This window comes from Drosophila teissieri, chromosome 2R (assembly GCF_016746235.2).
Source record: "Drosophila teissieri strain GT53w chromosome 2R, Prin_Dtei_1.1, whole genome shotgun sequence".
Classification (NCBI taxonomy): Eukaryota; Metazoa; Arthropoda; class Insecta; order Diptera; family Drosophilidae; genus Drosophila; species Drosophila teissieri.
Genome location: NC_053030.1, coordinates 10,382,539 through 10,401,270, shown reverse-complemented (window position 1 = coordinate 10,401,270; position 18,732 = coordinate 10,382,539). Strand labels below are relative to the sequence as shown.

General features: G+C 42.5%; 2 protein-coding genes across 3 annotated transcripts; both read right to left on the bottom strand.

Annotated features, from left to right (window-relative positions):
* Nucleotides 1-194: 194 nt before the first annotated feature.
* On the bottom strand, nucleotides 195-15,236 carry LOC122614888 (calmodulin). 2 transcript variants are annotated; one of them, XM_043789598.1, is made up of 5 exons: nucleotides 15,192-15,236; nucleotides 14,483-14,630; nucleotides 9,723-9,897; nucleotides 5,357-5,599; nucleotides 195-1,043 (listed from the first exon to the last, which is right to left on the bottom strand). In XM_043789598.1, the coding sequence occupies exons 2-5, from the start codon at nucleotides 14,483-14,485 to the stop codon at nucleotides 1,015-1,017; spliced, it is 450 nt and encodes a 149-aa protein (XP_043645533.1). In that variant the 5' UTR covers nucleotides 14,486-14,630; nucleotides 15,192-15,236; the 3' UTR covers nucleotides 195-1,014. The 2 variants fall into 2 exon arrangements, with proteins under 2 accessions (XP_043645533.1, XP_043645534.1); XM_043789599.1 differs by lacking the exons at nucleotides 14,483-14,630; nucleotides 15,192-15,236 and adding an exon at nucleotides 9,971-10,106.
* An 805-nt stretch (nucleotides 15,237-16,041) lies between these two features.
* On the bottom strand, nucleotides 16,042-17,441 carry LOC122614108 (V-type proton ATPase subunit D). Its single transcript, XM_043788588.1, has 2 exons — nucleotides 16,806-17,441; nucleotides 16,042-16,751 (listed from the first exon to the last, which is right to left on the bottom strand). The coding sequence occupies exons 1-2, from the start codon at nucleotides 17,328-17,330 to the stop codon at nucleotides 16,158-16,160; spliced, it is 1,119 nt and encodes a 372-aa protein (XP_043644523.1). The 5' UTR covers nucleotides 17,331-17,441; the 3' UTR covers nucleotides 16,042-16,157.
* Nucleotides 17,442-18,732: the final 1,291 nt, after the last annotated feature.

The following is an 18,732-nucleotide window of genomic DNA, read 5'->3' as shown; positions in this document are numbered from 1 at the left end:
ATTATTTATAATATATATATGTTGTATTTATAATATATTTTATTTCTGGTTTTCTGACATGTCTGTGTGTGGGAGTTGGTGTTCATGTGTATGTGTTGTGGGTGTCTGTGTGTGTGTGTATGAGAGTGTGTTCGTGTAGCGTGTCTATATAAACTTTGCCAGTTTGCAAAAATTTCAAATAGTTTCTTTAACAGTTTTTGTTTTATTTGTATTTTTATTTTTATTTGTTGTTTGTTTAGCTTTTATTTTTATTCTTCTTGCAACGAAATCGACAATTTTTCATTATACTTTAAACACAATTTGCTAGCTTACAGAGTCGGGTTTTCATTTACTTTTTAGTGGAAAACTGTCAAACAAAATGCAGCCGTTGCGTGCCGCCGTCGCCAGGTGGCGCGCTGACCTTGATGCGCCATGGGCGCCATCAATCGGCAATACTGGTGGATGCTGCTGCTGCTTCTTGCTTCGCCCTCTGCTTGCTCATCTTCTCGCTGCTCATTTTGTTTCAGTGTAGTGATAGACTTGTTCTAGTTACTCGAAACGATAACATGCGATTCTTGTTTGTTGCTGCTGGTTGTTCTTGTTGTTGTTGTAGTTGTTTGTGGTTTTAAACGGTGACTTCATTAAGTATGCTGCTTGGTTGTTGTAGTTGTTGTTGTTTGTTGTTGCATTAAAATTATGTTGTTTTCTCGTTTAACCTTCTCGCTCAGTTTAATGTAATTCCTTCCCACTGAATTCGGTTGTTTCATTTTTGCTTGTTTAAATTTTCATTTGCTTTTGCTTTTGTTTTTTAAGTGTAAGTTTTATTTGTTTTAAAGTTTCTTAAATGTTTTTTGCTTCTTATTCTCCTTTATGTTGGTTGTTTTTTGCTTAACTCTTTGTTGTTTGTTGTTGTTTTTTTAAGATCTTTTACTGGGGTCCATAGCAACAGCGTGGCGCGATGTTATTGCGCACAGCTACAGTCTTCGTCAACATCTTAAAAAAATAGAAAGGCTTAAAAAGAAATAATTTAACGCTTCACTTCGATGTCATCATAGTCACGAATTCTGCAAAGAGAGAAGGGGAAGTCCGAATTAGTGTTAAGTTCATTTCATTTTGCAAGGATAAATAAAAAACTTTAAATTAGAAGCTAAATAAGGCTAAATATTTAATTAGGAGTCAAGGACATCGATCCAAGTCATTATTTCCAACCTCAGAGTTGACACAAAATGAAAAGATTCACACGACAAATCAAGTATCGCAAATAGCCGAGCGCTGTCATTAACCTTCTACTAAATTAAGACGCCAATTAATCAATAGCAAACGAGCATTACACTGCGGCCAGCTAATCAATAAGATAAACGAGCAAGTCACGAGACGTCTGATGAAAACACTTGCCGCACAGGCACACACACAAGCACACAAACACACACACACACAGTCGTGATTGAAAAATAGAGCCATGTAGCCGAGGAAAATTTATTGAGTGCAAAGACTCAGACAGTCAATCGCCAGAGATTATGTACTCTCTTCGGTTCCTCGGCCAAAAATAGAAAGCAGAGGATGCTTGCGACGTTGGCGGCGACGCAGGCCAAGTGCAGCGAAGGCGATGCATTGGTGCATTGTTCGCGAACTAATGGGTGAGATAACGGGAAAGCTAGGCCCGAACGTCCAGACTAGGATATACCTAGCATCGATAAAGGCTGCCTGCGTACATTGCATCAAGGGTGGCATTATAGATCATACAATCAAATTTTATCCATTTATTACAATATCCTTATATATTCTGTAAGCTATTAAAGTAACTCATCAAATTCCGTAATTCGAGTAAGATGTATTATACCACAGATACAGGGAATCAGGAAGTGGGGTGGTTCCTCCCGCCTGTGTTGGTGTCCCCGATTTATCAGGTGTTTGCCTGCTTCTATTTTTAAAGGGAGAAACCAATTCTCGGACGCTGGTGCAGTGCATCTGTTCTTGCTGATTGCACCGCATCATCTCCCTGCTTTCTCTGGGCGAGGGTGATGGCTTTTTATAAATATTTAAGCACGACAACAAGAGGGGGGCACCAAAAGTCACAGATAGGACAGGCGGATTGGGTGGGCGTGTAATTGGGTGGATTTCGTAGGAAGCAATGGTCAAGAATTTGCAAGTATCGATGGGATGCCAAAAAAAATGTGTAGAAACCCCAGATTCTTGGGAATATACGAATAATGAATGGTCTCATTATTTATTTATTTGTAGGCAAAGTTCAGCCAAAATCGAGATTTGACTGCCGCATTTTTACAATCTTATCGTTTTTCTAGCTTACCCTATAATCTATAGACGAAACGGACTGGCTATTGAATTGAGCCATAGATTGCTATCAAGCTTTTGGGAAATCAAACGCAACATTTATAGTTATTTTTCCAGCTAGCGGCAGCACTCAAGTTGCCCAACACACCTTCGATAATAAAACTAAACCCTTTCGAGGCCGTAAAAGGCTTCAAAATAAAATGTTATTAGCCCAAGAAGTTCAGGCAACGCCCGGAAAAGGGCGAAGCCATGTGTAAAACAAGCTGGCCGCGAATGGAAGCTCCTTTGGGCAGCCTTGACATTTCCCTTGACATGCAAATGCTCGGAGGTTCACTCCTTTGATTAAATCTGCTCCCACTTCTGCCACGCCTACTAGATGACCAGTGGTTTGCACTGAGCAAAATGAGATGCCTGAATAACATTTAATTATGTTTACCAATTTATTTTATATTTAAATGGTGTTTTAGTCACGCTCTAAAGTTTATTGATGACCTTTGGCTAGGCCAATTAAAATGAAATGAATACCGATCGAGTTCCAATTTGTGCAGCTGTTCTTGGCCAACGAAATGTTTTGGCCAAATTTTCGTGCATTTCGTTTTAGAGTTTTAGCACCCCGCCCCGATTTAGCCGCAACGCCCCCCTCATTACGTCGTTTGTGGTTCTGCTGTTTATCTTTCGTCGTTTTGTTTACATTCGCCAAACTTACTTGTTCCCCAATTTTTACTATTTCTGTGCAAAGGTGTATTTTCCACATTTTTGTTCGTTTTTGCTAATTTTGGAATTCATCTCCGCTGCTCTCGCTCACACATTTCGGGTTGTGTTCATTTAATTTGCTTCGCTTCGTGTGCTAATGTTTAATTTGTTGTTCTTTGTATTTTGTTTAACATTTTATTTGATTTTCGACTTGTTCTCCTGGCTGCTGGCTCTCGTTCCCTTTGCACGGCGCTTTTCTATCTCGCTGGCACTCGGCCAAAGTAAGTCTCATCTCATTCTCATTCCCATTCTCATTCCCAACCCATTTCCAACCCATTTTCCACCCATTCCCAATATCTTTCTCTGCAAATTCATTGTTTGCGCCATATAATTTTCACTTGCAAAATTACCAAGGAGTGGCGGGTGGGTGGTGGTTGGCGGTTGGCTATACCCGGCACACTGTATTGCCGGCAAGACAACAATAAAGACTTTGGTTAATTGGCAATAAGCAAATATATATGGCAACAAGGCGCATTTTATATTTACGTTATGCTGATTCCGCTGACTGAACGAAAAAACACGGCCAGGCGAAATGAGATTCATTCGCTCGGTCAATGTTCATCCAATCCCATCCCATCTCATCGCATCGCATCTCCTCTGTATTATAACACCCCGATTTTCCGGCAGTGTGCGGGGAATTGAGGAATATTGCACAATATTTATATATTTTATTTTAATTGTTCTTTCCCATCCGCACTGTTGCCGTGCGCCGCGGACTGTGTGCCACTGCCACTGCCTCTGCCTCGCGCCTCTGGTTGCCTTTTGCCCGGCGGGTTAATCATTTAAGTGTGGAATTTACGCGCGACATTTATTTTGGCTCTTAAAAACATTTCAATTTCGCCGGCAGCAAAGTGGCGAAAGGCGTAAAAAATGCCGATTGGGAGCAGGCGCAGGAAAAGTATAAATGGCCAGTGAAATATGGCAGCCGAATGATGCCACGAAATGCTTTAAAAAGCTCTTTCCTCTGTTGATTTTCCACCAATTAAGGGATTTACAAGGCAAACTGCATAAATCATCATGAATATTTTCTTACGGTGCAATATTTTGGGAAGGAACCACTTGACAGTTTTCATTATCGCCTGATTTGAACTACTTGAGGGTTTTGCCAAGCCCGAGTTCCTCGTAACTATAAAATACCACTTATCTGACAGTTTGAAGCACCTTCTTACACTCGGCACTTCCTTAGTACCAACTAATCCTACTTTGCTTGTACTCTATCTATCGGTGTTTGCTTTTCTAGAAATTCTACCTTAAGAACGTAGAGAAATTGATTATAAATGTAGATCATCATTCTTCGGCTTGCTTTGTTTAAACTTTTCGCTATTTTTATGTATTTTGTTCATAAATTACTTGTGATTAATCTATTTGATCCGAGAAATGCCTCGGCGGCAGCCAAAAACGATTTCTATTTGAACTTGAAGATCAACATATAAACGTGGGATAGCAGATAGGAATATATAGAAGATAGGGGCAAATACTGTCCGATTTTAATTGCTACTTTTCCCCGGTCGCTATGTGTGTGTGCACAACAAAGGGAAATTCGGAAAAGAGCCAAGGAAGTGGGAGGATATGCCATAGTAAATCTACTGAAAACTCGTGAGGCTTTTTCGCATTCTCAAACTCGTTCCATTTTCTATTTTATTGTTTTGGCATTTCAATTTGATGGCGATTGCTTCTCTCACTGCTGGCGCGGTTTGCTCAATTGAAAAATCAATTTTCGAGCCATTAAAAAATTACCAAGAACACAAAACACGAAATTTTCGTATAAAACTGCACTGCACATGGCGAGATATTTGTTTTAACTGACTATATATATAAATACATATATGTACATGGCTAGCACTGAAAATAAGTAATACTATAACAAACAACTCGGGGAGGAGCGCTGAGAGATCTGGTTAATTAGCAAAGCCATATGACACAACCAAGTGCCAATTGTGACTCAAATGCGACTCGATGCCAGTGATTCAATCATTATTGCGTTTTTTGTTTTAGTTCCTCGCCAGGTGCAGCAGACAGATCCAATTAGGCAGCCACACGCGACCCACGGAAACACCAGAAACTATCGCGCCATTACAGCGAAAATTGCGGCAAACGACACCTCGCAAAGTGAATTGAATTGGTCGATGCAGATTATCGGAAAATTACCGCATTCAGCATTTTCTTAGGCAACGTCTTCAAGGAAACCTATTGATTCTGTCTTTTCGTAATACCTTATTTCATCACGCGGAATTCTCAGGTTTCAAGTGTGGAAAACTGAGCTTTCTTAGTGTTTTTTGAGTATAAAGAATAAGTCGCTTAGTAAGATAGTTGTTCACCACAGATCACTTACCTTCGTAATTGACCTGACCGTCGCCATCGATATCAGCCTCCCGGATCATCTCATCGACCTCCTCGTCTGTGAGTTTCTCGCCCAGATTTGTCATCACGTGACGCAACTCGGCCGCGGAGATGAAGCCGTTGCCGTCCTTGTCGAACACTCTGAAGGCTTCCCGGATCTCCTCTTCGCTATCGGTGTCCTTCATTTTGCGTGCCATCATTGTAAGGAATTCAGGGAAGTCAATTGTGCCGTTGCCTGTGCGGAAGGAGGAAACCATAAAGAATAACAATTAATTTCGTTGCATACTTTGTGGGTCGGATTTCGGGGATTCCACCGCCGCATCCACTTCCACCCACTTCCACCACTCCCATCAATTTAAATTCCTTCCCCGGGGCGTTATAATAAATTCAAGTCAGGGATAAAGAGGCAGCCGGCATTTTTCATCATTACGGCCAAGTTTGCTCTCCATTCCCAACGCCTTCCCATACAAAACGAATATCCATTTCTACATCCACCCGGGGGCTGTGTACACTACTTAAAGCTTTTCCATCGCGTTGCCCGCCCGCCTGCCTTTTCGACGCCAAAGCCCTGGGAGGTGGTTCCTATATAATCGAGCATATTTTCATATTTGCCTAAGCCCCAAACAAACTTTCCTACAAGGGGAGCACCGTACCGAGATCCACACCCACACGTGTGTGGGCCACCCACCTTGCGGAGTGCGAGAGATAAGTCCGCCTAATCCCATTTCTGTTGAAACACTCTCTTTTCTACATTCTTATCGGGCTCCTTCATCGCCGGGCGCAGAATGGTGCAGCCAAGTGGAATGGAAATTTGTAAAAGAATTTGGCCAAATACATTTCCTTGAGGTTATCCCATAAGTGAAACGCAAATGAAGTGGTCCAACCGAAATTCTTGTTATACTAATTGAAAAAGTTTCCCTGCGACTTGACTTGGTTTTAAGTTGAGAATAGTTCTTGTTTTTAGGGGCCGCACATAAAGGCAGCAACAACTTTTGGCCTTAATTGTTATTGACTGACTTTTTCGAGCCATCCCCAGCAGTCCGGGCAGAAAGAAGAGTCTTTTGTCCATTAAATGGAACAGTATAAAATGTTTTTCAGTTTTCTGTTTGCTGCTACCCTCAAAACCAAATGGAGCGTGGTTCATTGTGGGGCTATCATTTTGTTTCTTGCGAATTGAATGTGTTTTTTATTACTTTGCTGGAAATGGGTTTTCTCCAGAGGAAACTTGCAGTATATGATTGCTAAAAGGCAGAGGTTCGAGCCCTTTTAAACTCCAGCAGCCAATGATCTCCTCAGGGCAATCTAGATTTACCGACAAAGAGTTAAGCCAAATAAAATGGAATGAACTTTTGCTTTTGTAGGTACTCGCATAGCCCGTAAAACATAATGGAAAGTAAGATAAATAGTTTGCTTCCTCGATATGGCGCCTTCAAGTATTTGGTTTATAAAAATCTAAACAGTAATTCTGCGAATTAATCGATTTAAAATAAATAAATAATTTTCGAGCACTCGAGCTGAAATGGATAGAAAAAATCTGGAGGCAATTCCACTTCAAAATAATGTGCATTCGATTCGAAAATTTGCGAAAAGAAAAACATTACACTTTGGGCTAATTTAAGTATTATAATTATTCAATTTGGCCGCATTGAGAGCCAAAAATATATTTTGAAAATCGCAAAGAACATCAAATAAAATATCGACGGGTGGCTTTAGTTCATTTCGATTTCGATTTCGGTATCGGTTTTTTTCTTCTTTTTGGGTTTTTTTTTTTATTTTGTTGCTTGTTGTCTTGCCTGCGTTTCTGTTTATGATTCTATTTAAAACATTTGACGCGATTTTCTGTTGCTTTTGGCTTTGTCGATAGGATTTCCCCAGCCAAAAAAATAGAAAATCAGAAAACAAATACCAAGGAAAGCCTCTAACCACACACACACTCATAGAAACGGGCGACAGATGGACAGATGAACGAAATGGGCACTGCGAAATTTGTTGCCATTTTTGTTAGACGCTTCTTAGACTGGCCCGAACGCCTTTGACGAACCCGCGCAGCCCAATTATCATAATTACGATAATGATGATGCTCATCGCGCTGCCAGTGGCGATGATGATGGCCAGTGTCTGGCGGGGATTTCGGTTCCATTACGCCGTTCCGCCAATCCCCTCCTCCTCCTGCCCACCATCACTCCCACTTTCCGATGCGCAACGTTGAGCGCAAAATTTTGCAGACAATTTAAAATTGTAATAAGTTTTGTCTTTTTTGGTCGGCGCGCAGTGGCATCGCTAAATTTAGTTTGCGGGCATCTTCCATTGCTCTCATCAAATATAGCGAGCTTTTATACAGATCGACTTTATAGCAAGCCAGAAAAAAAAGGGTGCTGCTAAAAGTGTACGTTCCGCCTTTTTGCAAGCGCAATTAATAGAAACCAAATTTACCCATGATAATTATATATATCGTTCTATAGCGCGCTTTCGAGTTTATTCCGCTGGACAATCCCCTTCGCCCCACCAACCCGCGATCCCCAACTAATTGCAGTCGTTTGCATGCAGTTCAGAGACCGAGAAAAGCTGGCACTTTGGCCATCGTCAACTGGCTGCGACGAGACGCCGACGAAATTTTAAGTAATGAATGTTTAATGTTTCCGTCAGATTCCTGACTGCCTGCCTGCCAGCCAGCCTGCCTGTTGTGACCAACGTGAGTGGGCCATGTGAGTGGGTGCTTCGGATGGCCAGGCTAGCTGTTGGCCAGAAAGTACATTCCATCGCGGAGGATCGTAAATTAGAGGAGTCAGCAGGGAGCAGGGAGTGGGAAGTGGGAGCCACTTTCGAGTTGAAACAATTTTTGCAAGTAATTTGGAATACTAAACGCTGCAAAATAAAGTGGCCACAACATTTTGTTTCCACTCAATGTAAAAGTTTGCCACATATGCAAATTCCAGCAAATAGTGCCTGGACTCCCAAGTGGCGACCCCTTGCCACATACCAAGCTACTATTTTTAGCCCTGATAAACAGTTAGTGTGCGCATCCCACCCCTCTCGCTTGGCCAAAACCCCCCACTTGTTCATGATTGCAACACTTTAGTCCCAGCAAAAAAAGAAGAATAAAATCATTCGAGGGTTTTCAGGGCGCCTGCGCTCGAAATTCTGTGCAGGACGACTTTGCAGATGGTGTCCTGGATATTTTCGACAACATGCGCACAGAATTTCCACGTGCAAGCGCAACAGCAGCAACAACGAGCAGCCGAGAAAAGCTGGCAAAGAAAATGGAGCAGCAACGAAAACAAATACAAATTGGGCGGGGACAGTTGCAAAACTTATAAAAGAGCAAGTGAGCATAGACGTTACATTGTGCCACTGAGTTCTCATGATTTAGTTGCTAAATTGTATTCTAAGGAAAATGTACCCATCGATAATAAAAGCAGAAGGAAAAGTGGCTGCTTAATTTGAAAATCTTTTAATTTGCGGCACTCTAGTTTACCGCCAAAAGGTGAAAAACCTCTTACTATTAAAATGGGCGACACATTTTCAATTTAGCCACATTTTTGGCGCGCGGCGTGTGTCGCTCGATTTCCTCTTGCATCGAAAATAAAATTGGATCTTCCTCGTTTCCCGAAAAAGTTTAACAAACTACAACTTGTTCGAGATTTCGAGCTAAGCGAGCAACCACCTTTACTCAAAAATAAACATAAAAAATTAAATACCAACGGAAAAAAAAAAAAGAAAGAAAGAAGAAAATCTGACAGCAGCGGCTGCCAAAGACAAGACACGGGAAAGAGCCAAAATATTTTAGTCATCTATTTTTAATGCCTATGACGTGTTTTTGTTGCATATTTTTAGCCAAGAAGTGATTTTCCTTCTTCCTCACCCATTGTTTGTCGTACAAATGTTGGTCTGATCTATGTCTGTCTGCGAAAGGTGGAGAACGGAACGAGTGAGAGGGATTAGGCCCAGAACACCAATAGATTTGGGTAAACAAAATTAGACACCTCGGGATCGGGTTAGAAGGGGTTCTCACCAGCTCATTTATCGCGGCCACTGAGATGGCCGACTGAAGCCATAGCAAATCAGCTCATTGGCACAGAGTCGTAAGCTCTAGAGTCTGACTCCATCGCCTAAATGTTGTAGGTCACAGAAAGTTTAGCCAAACTCGCAATTTGCTTAAAATATTTAAGTTACGATTACCGAACCGTTAAGTTAGCATATGCAGATGCAGTTCTAAAGCACTTATGGCATGCAAAATGTAAAATATCGAAAGAATCTGACTTGATACTTATTAAATCGCCCCAAAGACAGTACGATCACGTCCCTTTCCCACTAAGGCTACCCATCATGGCTTTCTTCGCCCAACTGCCCCAACTTACCGTCGGCATCAACCTCGTTGATCATGTCCTGCAGCTCGGCCTCTGTGGGATTCTGGCCCAGGGAGCGCATGACTGTGCCCAACTCCTTTGTTGTGATGGTGCCATCGCCGTCCTTGTCGAATAGCGAGAATGCCTCTTTGAACTCGGCGATCTGTTCCTCTGTCAGCTGATCGGCCTGGAAAACACAAATGAATCGCACATTAATGGGATGAACCACAGCGAAAGGAGCAGACACACAACACACACACCATTATGGCAATCGTTGTGTAACTTCCGACTTTATATGCTTTACAAAATAAATATTACAGCTAGATATGGACTACTCTAGTCGACCTGGTTGGTTTGTGAACTGCTTTTCAATGACATCTCGATGGCATTTCAATGTCAACACGGAAAACTACCCAAGAGTACAATCAGGAATATCAGAATAACAAAAGACGAGCAGGGAGAACAATTGTGTTTAATTTGAATAATTTTGCGTATTGTTTGCTCGCCGCCAGGCAAGTCCAGATACAATTGTATCTGTATCTAGGTATGTTTACAATATATATCTGGTATCTAGAAAAAGGTGTTAAGTTTCCGTTGAATCAACAAAACCTGACGTCAGCGGCGACTGAATAATCAAGAAAGCTAAAGAAAGGCGAAGTGGAGATGGATGGATACGTTACCCAAAACCAAAATTTATTATTGTCATGCGAGTGATGTATATGTGACAAGAGACGTGCGACGTGCGAGTTGTCAGTTTCAGGAGCCGGTCATTCTGGCCAAAAACGATTCTCGATTCTCGGGGTCTAATGTTGCAGCACCAAAAGCAAACAAAACCAAAAACCGGGCGTATAAAATTCCCGTCTGCCCCTTGCTGTTATTGTTTTACGGCCAGGCCAAATGAATGTTTATTTGTGCAACTCGCACTCGCTCCCCGCCGATAAGCCCAAGAATTTAACGAGTATAATATAAGGCCTGGTTTGAGTTGCGATAATTGTTATTAATCATGAAGCAAAAATGCAAAAGCAAACTTCGCCTGCGTCATAGGGTGACTTATACTATATATTTGCTCAAGCTGATAACTGCTGAAAGCTTCGCTATATAGAAATGCTATATATATATACTAAATACAATTGTTTGTTGAGCGATCCTATGTAATTACAACTTAATTTGCTTCGTTTAATAATGCCTCCTACCAACCTAGTCTATGGTTATTATTCTGAGCTGTTGAAAATCAAGTTAATTTATGTGAATTTCCCTAGCACGAACCAATTCGCCTTATCTAATCGCCTTGGTACCATCAAATTGAGCACCTCAACTCGACTTGAAGGCCAAAAGGGGGTTTCTGCAAAATGGCACACCAACTTGGCTCGCAGACATGTTGTGTTGACCAGCCTTTATGGACAACATCCGTTGCCCGAGGAAAATGGGGAGAACAGAAACCCACTTGCCTTAAGCCAAATCAGCAATCGGCATTGGAATTATAGCGCCCTGCTTGACCTTATCTAATCGGGGTAATTTCGGTGAGTTTAAACAGCAAGTACGAGCACATTCGGTTGGCTGCCGCGTTTGTGGCACCTGTTTTATTTGCACTTTCTGTCGCGTTGGCGTTCAATTGAATTTGGCCAGCTTATCTGGGCGTACTCTGGGCAGATAAAACGCTTTTCAACTGGGTTATGTCATTGGCAGGCGTGACTAAGCCAGAAACAGAAACAGAGACAGAAACCGAAACCAAAAGAGAAAGAGCAACACCCGCTGAAAAGCAGATTGGAGCCCTCTCTTTAAATGGCGACATTTGCAATCAAAAACATCAGCCAGCCCCACCCACCGATGATATCCATTAATGGCAGTCAATCGGGCGGGGTCGTTAATCGAGTAGGGGGCCAGCTAATGCCTAATTGGTAATCCATTTGTATGCACAATCAGACGCCCACGGCGGCGTCCCGAGGAGGCTTCCATATCCAAGGCAAACACAGTGCCTTCCGAAATTGTGTGCCTTGGATCAGGACTCAAGCTGCGCGTATATTCATCGGAATTTTCTTCATAACTTTTGAGGTAGTGACTCATTGTGAAGTCCTGACTTCAAGATCAAGAAAAGTTAGTCAACATCTTTCAACTTTTCACTTGCAAATAATAAGATATGCGACTATTTTTTATAAATCATGATTCATGAATAATTTCATGAGTACGTTTTGATAAATATAATTTTGATATATTTGGTCTTGAATCACTTATAAATTGTAAGAGTTGTGATATTTCTCGCAAACATGTTCTGCTGAATAATACAATTTCTCCCAATGAAGTTTGACAGCAAAATACAACATAAAACAGGTCTTTGCTGAAATTATGAGGCTTTATGTTTAAGCCAAGTTTGCCGGGTTTACCGTTGCAAGCCGACGCTTTTTTGCCGGTCTCAACCGGTTTCATGGAGTTTAGTTTGGTTTTATGAATGACGGGACGGTTAGTTTGAGGTTGGTTTTTGGGTACAATTGAAGTTTATCCGCACCGGGTTTCAAACAACTGTGCTAATACTGAGCCATAAGCCAGGCATTTGCCATTATTAACATGCCGCTCACATCATCGGGCATTCATCATAGGCCATATGATCATATGATGAAGTCAGCCCAGGAACACAGTGACTCATGGAAATTTATATGAATGTTGGCTAATTTTCAACGGAAACAAATAAGATATACAGGCAAACGTATCTCATAATTAGCCGAGCTAAAGATCAACAAACTTTGAAGATCAGTCAGTAAAACCCTTGGCAAATGTTTGCTTGTTTTCTTCTGGGCCAAGTTAGCAGCGTTGAATCACTGCAACAAATTGGGCACATAGAAAGCGATGCGATATATTTTAATTAAAAGCTGTTTGCATTCTGCGAGAGCTGTAAAATCGCTAATTAAATTAGGCGACACCAGATGAGGCTGAAACAAGGGGTGGGCGAGGGAGGGGCATCGCAGTGGGCGTGGGGTTTTCTTATCAAAAAGCGCAGGAAAAAGCAAACGAAACGAGAGAAGAAAGCGCAAAGAGGGCGACAAGAAAATTGGATTATGTGGTTAAGCGGCGTCTAGCAGGAATTTTTCTTCATTTGCAGCGCTTCTCCTCCCGCGCCATTCGCCTGTGCCGTTACAATAAAATTCTTGTGCGAAAAGGCAAAGTGGAACAGGCAGCCGCCAACACACACACCCATACACTAACCCACACGCAAGCACTCATCTACACACGCACACAAATACGGCGAGCCGAACGAATGAACGACCGAAGCGGACGAACAAAGGCGAAGGCGAAACAGCAAAATAACCGCAATGCGGCAAATGAAACGGTTATGGAAGAAAACAAGAAAAGGCAGGCGCCGATAAAAGTGACAAGCGCAAGGCGCAAAAAAAAAATGAAATGCCGAAAGAAACGGAAAGAGAGAGACGCAGCACAAAACGGAACTGATAACGCAAACGAAATAATTGCACATAGAGAGAGACGCGAAAGTGTGTGAAACGGTTACGCGAGAGAGCGTCGAAACGGTTAAACTGAGCGCCCAGTGCGCAAGAGCGCAAAAAGAGAACGCATTCTAAAGAATTTTTTCACCATTTCCATGGGGCCGTGTCTAACCTCAATTTTTGCGGCCAAGTGTGCGGTAAATAAAAAATACAAGCAGAAAGCATAGAAAAAGCGAACAACGAACGGCGGGGCGAAGAGAAGAGGCCAATAATGCCGGGCCCGGCGACTTTGTTGTTCATCATCAATATATATTCACACATTTTCCACTGATAAGCAAAATGGAGGGCGCTTTTCTATTATTTGCGGGGATCTTTGAAAAATTGCTGATAAAAGTGCCGATGGCAACGCGGATATGTATGCATGCGAGGGTGTGTGTTTGTGTGTTGCGTGCGTGTGTGTGCATAATGCTCAACAAATTGGCTAAAATCACATTGATTTATGAACCAAGTAGAGGGCGGAGGTTGGAAAATGAGGTGTTGCTTGAGATGCTGATAAGAGCTCCCACTTTTCCACGGCTGATTGGGTTTCCAGGGGTATTTCTAGCGAACGTCATGGAATTATTATAGGGCGAACCCGATCGAGTCAACATTCCGTGTGCGACAGCCTTGATAAAATAAATAATAATTTTGACGAGTGACGTGACATGTGTGTAAATTCTTGCTATTGGCATTGCTATATAATTGTGCTGCTTGTTTTCTGCGACCCCCGGGGCCAAAGTTGAACATTTGATTAAGCCAGGTTAATAACATGAAAATCTTGCCACTTATTTTCAAATCATTTGAAGTCTAAGCAATTTTATGGCTAGAAATTTAGTAAGGAATTTAGTAGGTAAGAGAACTACTTTTGCTTCATGAAGTGAAAGGGGTATGAACTACCATTTTTTGGGGGATGCATGTTGTTCGCCGTTTCTTGTTTCTAAATCAACGATATTGGGTTGTAGAACAAACCAGTTTTTTCTACCCGTAGGTGCGATATATTTTTGGGGTGCAAAATGTAAACGAATTTCCCGGGGACAGCTGCTTTTCGACGGGGTGTTTGGTGTGCTGGGATGTGTGTGTGAGCGAGTGTGTGTGTGAAAAGCCGTTAAAACCATATAAACAACGTCTAATTGGAAGCGATTCGCCCCCTCCCGCTCGCACCAATGGCAATTGCCCTGGGGGTCGCTGTCTGACTTTGATTTTTCGCAAAAACTGTGGAAATTTCAATGGAAAATGATGGCCGCAGGTTGTGTAAACAGAAAATAAAGATGCACATGTTTTCCAGCCCCATAAACTTACCATTTTGTAGGTGTTTTTTTTCTGTTTGTTGCTAGAGTGACGAAGTTTTAATCCGCTGCGGCTACTGCTGCTGCTGCTTGGGTGTTGGTATGTGTGTGAGTGGAATTACGGAACGCGCGGTAAACTTTATTTTTTACTAATTAATACACTGCAAAAGAAGCAAGAAGAGGTTTGATGGGTATTACTTTCGGGGTCAGCTGGAGGTGGAAGAGGCAGAGGGGGAAAACTACTGCCAGCTTGGAGAGAAAGAAAGGCGTCCAAATCACCGACGCCGACGCTTTTTTTCCTCGCCGTGGCAGTTTCTGAAATTCTGTAGTGTTGTTGCTTCAGCCGAATTTAATACAAATTTTCGCCTTGCGTTTCTTCTTTATTTTTTGTGGCTTTCATTCGGGGTTTTTTTTTTTTTCATCTATTGTGCGAAATATGCCAAACACACGCGCGCACACGGCAGAATTCTCGTTTATATAGTAGATATGTGGCGGGGAGAGCTAATACATATAAGAGTTGCTCGAATTCGGTTTTTATAAAGATATTTGTTTCATTTTTTTGCTCGTTGGTTTTCTTGATTTTTGGCTGGCGCCGAGAAATTGGCTTTTCCGCGAAACTTTCGCCTGGTCCTGGGTGTGTGCTCTATAGTTCTTTTTTTTTTTTGTTGGCCCAATACTGCTCTCTATATGCAATCTCTGGTATGTTTGTTCTGACAACTCACGATCCTAATCTGAATTTCCGTCCGCAACGGTCGACGACTCAAAACTTTGTGTTCGAAATAGCGCTGCGTCGCCATATATACGGTTTTATTTTGCCAGCAGCGCCAAGCTCTCTCGCTCTCGCGAGAACGAACCGGGTAAGTTCGCTCGTGCAGCGTCTGCATGTGTTTCTGTTGCCTTCCCACTTACCTTCGTAAACCGAAAATAAGTTTGATTTCGCCGTTGTAACGGTCGCGCCGGCGCTCTTTGCGAAAAGAGTGGGGAGTGGGGCTTTTGCAGGTCCGATTTTTTAGGCGTGTACAAAAACATATAGATTTATCATAACTTAAGTTACCAGTTATAAACAAAAAGGAAACTATCTCCAGCAATCCAACGTTTGTACATATATACACATACTTATCCTTGGAGTTACATTGGAACACATTCCATTGATATTGCTGACAACAAGAGTTCCGATAATTAATATACCAAATAACATTATAAAAAAAATATAATTCTGAAAGTTTTAATTAATTTTATTTAATATGTATACATTTGTATTTCTTTTCTTTACTTCACTTTGCGCTTTTTTCATTTGCTACGCCACGAACTGCGATTATCGTAGAAACATTTTTATCAATAATACAGAAATGAAATCTCTATTTACAAATGAACGAAAATTTTATCGGGCTGGAGGCTTATCGATCACAAAATTTAAGCTTAAACTTACATACATATTTTTTGACTATATTTTTTTTTGATGTTTATACTTTATATGGTCCAAAAGTCTCCTTTACAGCGTGGCAAACTTCCGACTGAAATCAATATACATTCTAGGAGGGTATGCAATTATCTATATTTAAAGCCATAAAATCCTCTAATATAACAATACTTGGAATTTATTTGACAATTGCAGTTTTCGAGATATGTTAAATTTAGTTTGATTGCTTTTGTGATAATGGTGCAACTATGATTTATTCGTAAATCGACTAACTTTCCTTGGGCGCATCGTCATTTTCCTTTGACGCTCTGTTGGATCTGGGCGCAGTTTCCTGGGTTTCGGGCGCAGAAGAATCGGACTTTCTATTAGACACACTAATTGTGGACCTCCGTTCCGTCCCAGTGGCGGAGGAGAGGAGCATCCGCTTGGTGCTGTACAGATCCCCACTGCTGGCACGCGGATCCCTCTGGCGACCAGCGAAACTCAGCGAGGCGCCATGGGTGGTGATGAAGGATGTGGGCGGCGGGGGCTCGCCCCGTTTGAGGGCCTCCTTCTTCTCCTCCTCGCGGCGCTGCTTCATGGACATTCGGGCCTCCCGCATCCGCTTCTTCACCTCCCGCTCCTCGAACTTATCCTGATCGAAGGGTGTGTCGACCGCAGGACGTGCATGACTTATGTTCCGCTTTATGTAGGTCTCCAGCTCCTCGTCGGTCATGTTCTTGGTCTTGATCAGCTCGGTGAAGGCCATCTTGGCCTCCAGCTGCTTCGCCTGGGAGCGCTTCAGGCGGTAGAAGTCCTCGCGCTCGAACTCCTCCAACTCGCCGCATATATAGTTGTAGGTATTTTGCAGAACGGGTATTACCTGGGTGTATTAAATCATATAGATCACCACATAATATGTTATAGTTATAGTTACCACATGCTCCAGGGCATTGACCCTCATGTTGGTCTGCAGCGAGGCCGCCTCCAGCATGCGCACTTGGTATTCCAGCGAGGAGAACTCCACCAGTGCCTTGAGTGCCGTCGTATAGCAATCCCTGATCCGGTTGACCTGCATCCCACCACAACTGAGCCCCGTCAGCGGAAAGGCGCCCACGCCCTTCGCCTCCAGCTCCAGGGTGTTCAGCTTGACGCCCACAATTTTGATCTCCGTGCGGCGCAGGGATACGGATGCCATGTGGCTGCGGCTCACCATCTGCGGCTTGAAGTCGGCGCCCAGGAGATTGGCCTTTGCCATCGAGAATATGGCATGGCGCATCGTCTCATCCCCAATCATGTCCTGGTCGAAACGGATGCGCCGCAGCTCGCGCAGCTTCATGTCGATGGCGTCCCGCTTCCGCTTCAGGAGACCCACGCCCCTCCTCGCCGCCAGAACCCGCTGCTTCATGATCACCGAATTGGCTCGGGAGGGAAAGACGGGCAGGATATCGCGTTTGGCCATGGCGGTAACTTTGGAATTGGACTCAGTTTACGAGGGGCTTGAATTTGGCCGAATTTTAGACTTTGCTACAAAAGAATTACTGATCTGAGTTTGAAAACCTATGTATTTTAATAAGTTATATCAGGATTTTAAATGCCTTTGGAATAAATATGAGAATAATGAAAGAGTGATAAGCATTGGCTGGGATTTTAAGACTCATTCCTCAGAGAGTCAGCAAATGTACACCCATGAATTCTTTTCGAGCTTATCAAAACTTTTGTTTTCAGCATGAATGCACAGTGATTAACGTATGTTTTGGAGTATTTTTTATGAATAAGAAATTTAAGTGCTTGCTAAAAAAAGCAGTATAAAGAAAACCTTATTTAAGAAGGTACTTATAATAATTCTAAATACAAATTAGTTAAATAAATAGTAAACCTTTTAATTAACCTGACCCACCCAAACCACTTTACATTGCTCATACGCACAGTTGCCTAAGAAATGATCGATCACCTATGACAAAATGACGCATATTATTGATTTATTAATGCCTGGTATTCAAACCGTCGTCTTTATTCAGCTCTACTTAAAAATAAATGTCTATTTAGATCTTAGCTATACAATAAGAAGCATAAGTACATATATAGTACATTTTTTATTTAGACTAAAGATAATGTCTACCAATTGGTGGTCAGCGAATGCGTGTTTGCCATTACAATGCGGAACGTTGGGCCATTCCACTGGGATTTCGCATTGGGCATTGGACATTGGACGTGGGACAGTTGGCCACTGGACACCATTGGACGGCGATTTTGCGCATTTTCCAGCTGCCGTACGATTTCCTTTGCCGCAGCGAATTGTCGCAATGTGGCGCCGCTTGGTGCAACGCTGCAGCCTTGGCGCATTTGCAACGCATGCCAACAAGTTAAGTATGTTAACCTCTGGAAAATTAGACATGCCACAAGGGTGGGCCATGGGAGGTGGGTGGTGTGGCGATGGGGATGGCGATGGCTAGGTAACGAAAACGAGAATGAAAATGAAGTAACAATGCAGCAAACATCGGGCCAAAAGAGCGTTTGTAGTTGTCGTAGTCGTAGTCGTAGTCGTTGTCGCTTGGCGACGACAGCAATGCGCCATTTTTCGTTCGCCCCGCAAGACATGAAAATTCGGCTTTTCCCTCCTCCCTTTTGCATGTGTGTGTGTGTGTGTGCGTGTTGGGTAAACATTCTGCCAGGCGTTTTCATTCTCTCTTGGATTTTCGCAATCGCAGGGAAGCCCCACAATTCGCCCCTTCACCCCGTCGAAAAAAAAACGTTGACAATGTCTTAGGCGCAATTTATCGCAGTTCGATAAGAAATCCTATCAAACTGGGTTTCATTTTATGTTTCAAATAAATTTAAATGTACATTTGCTTACATGGTTT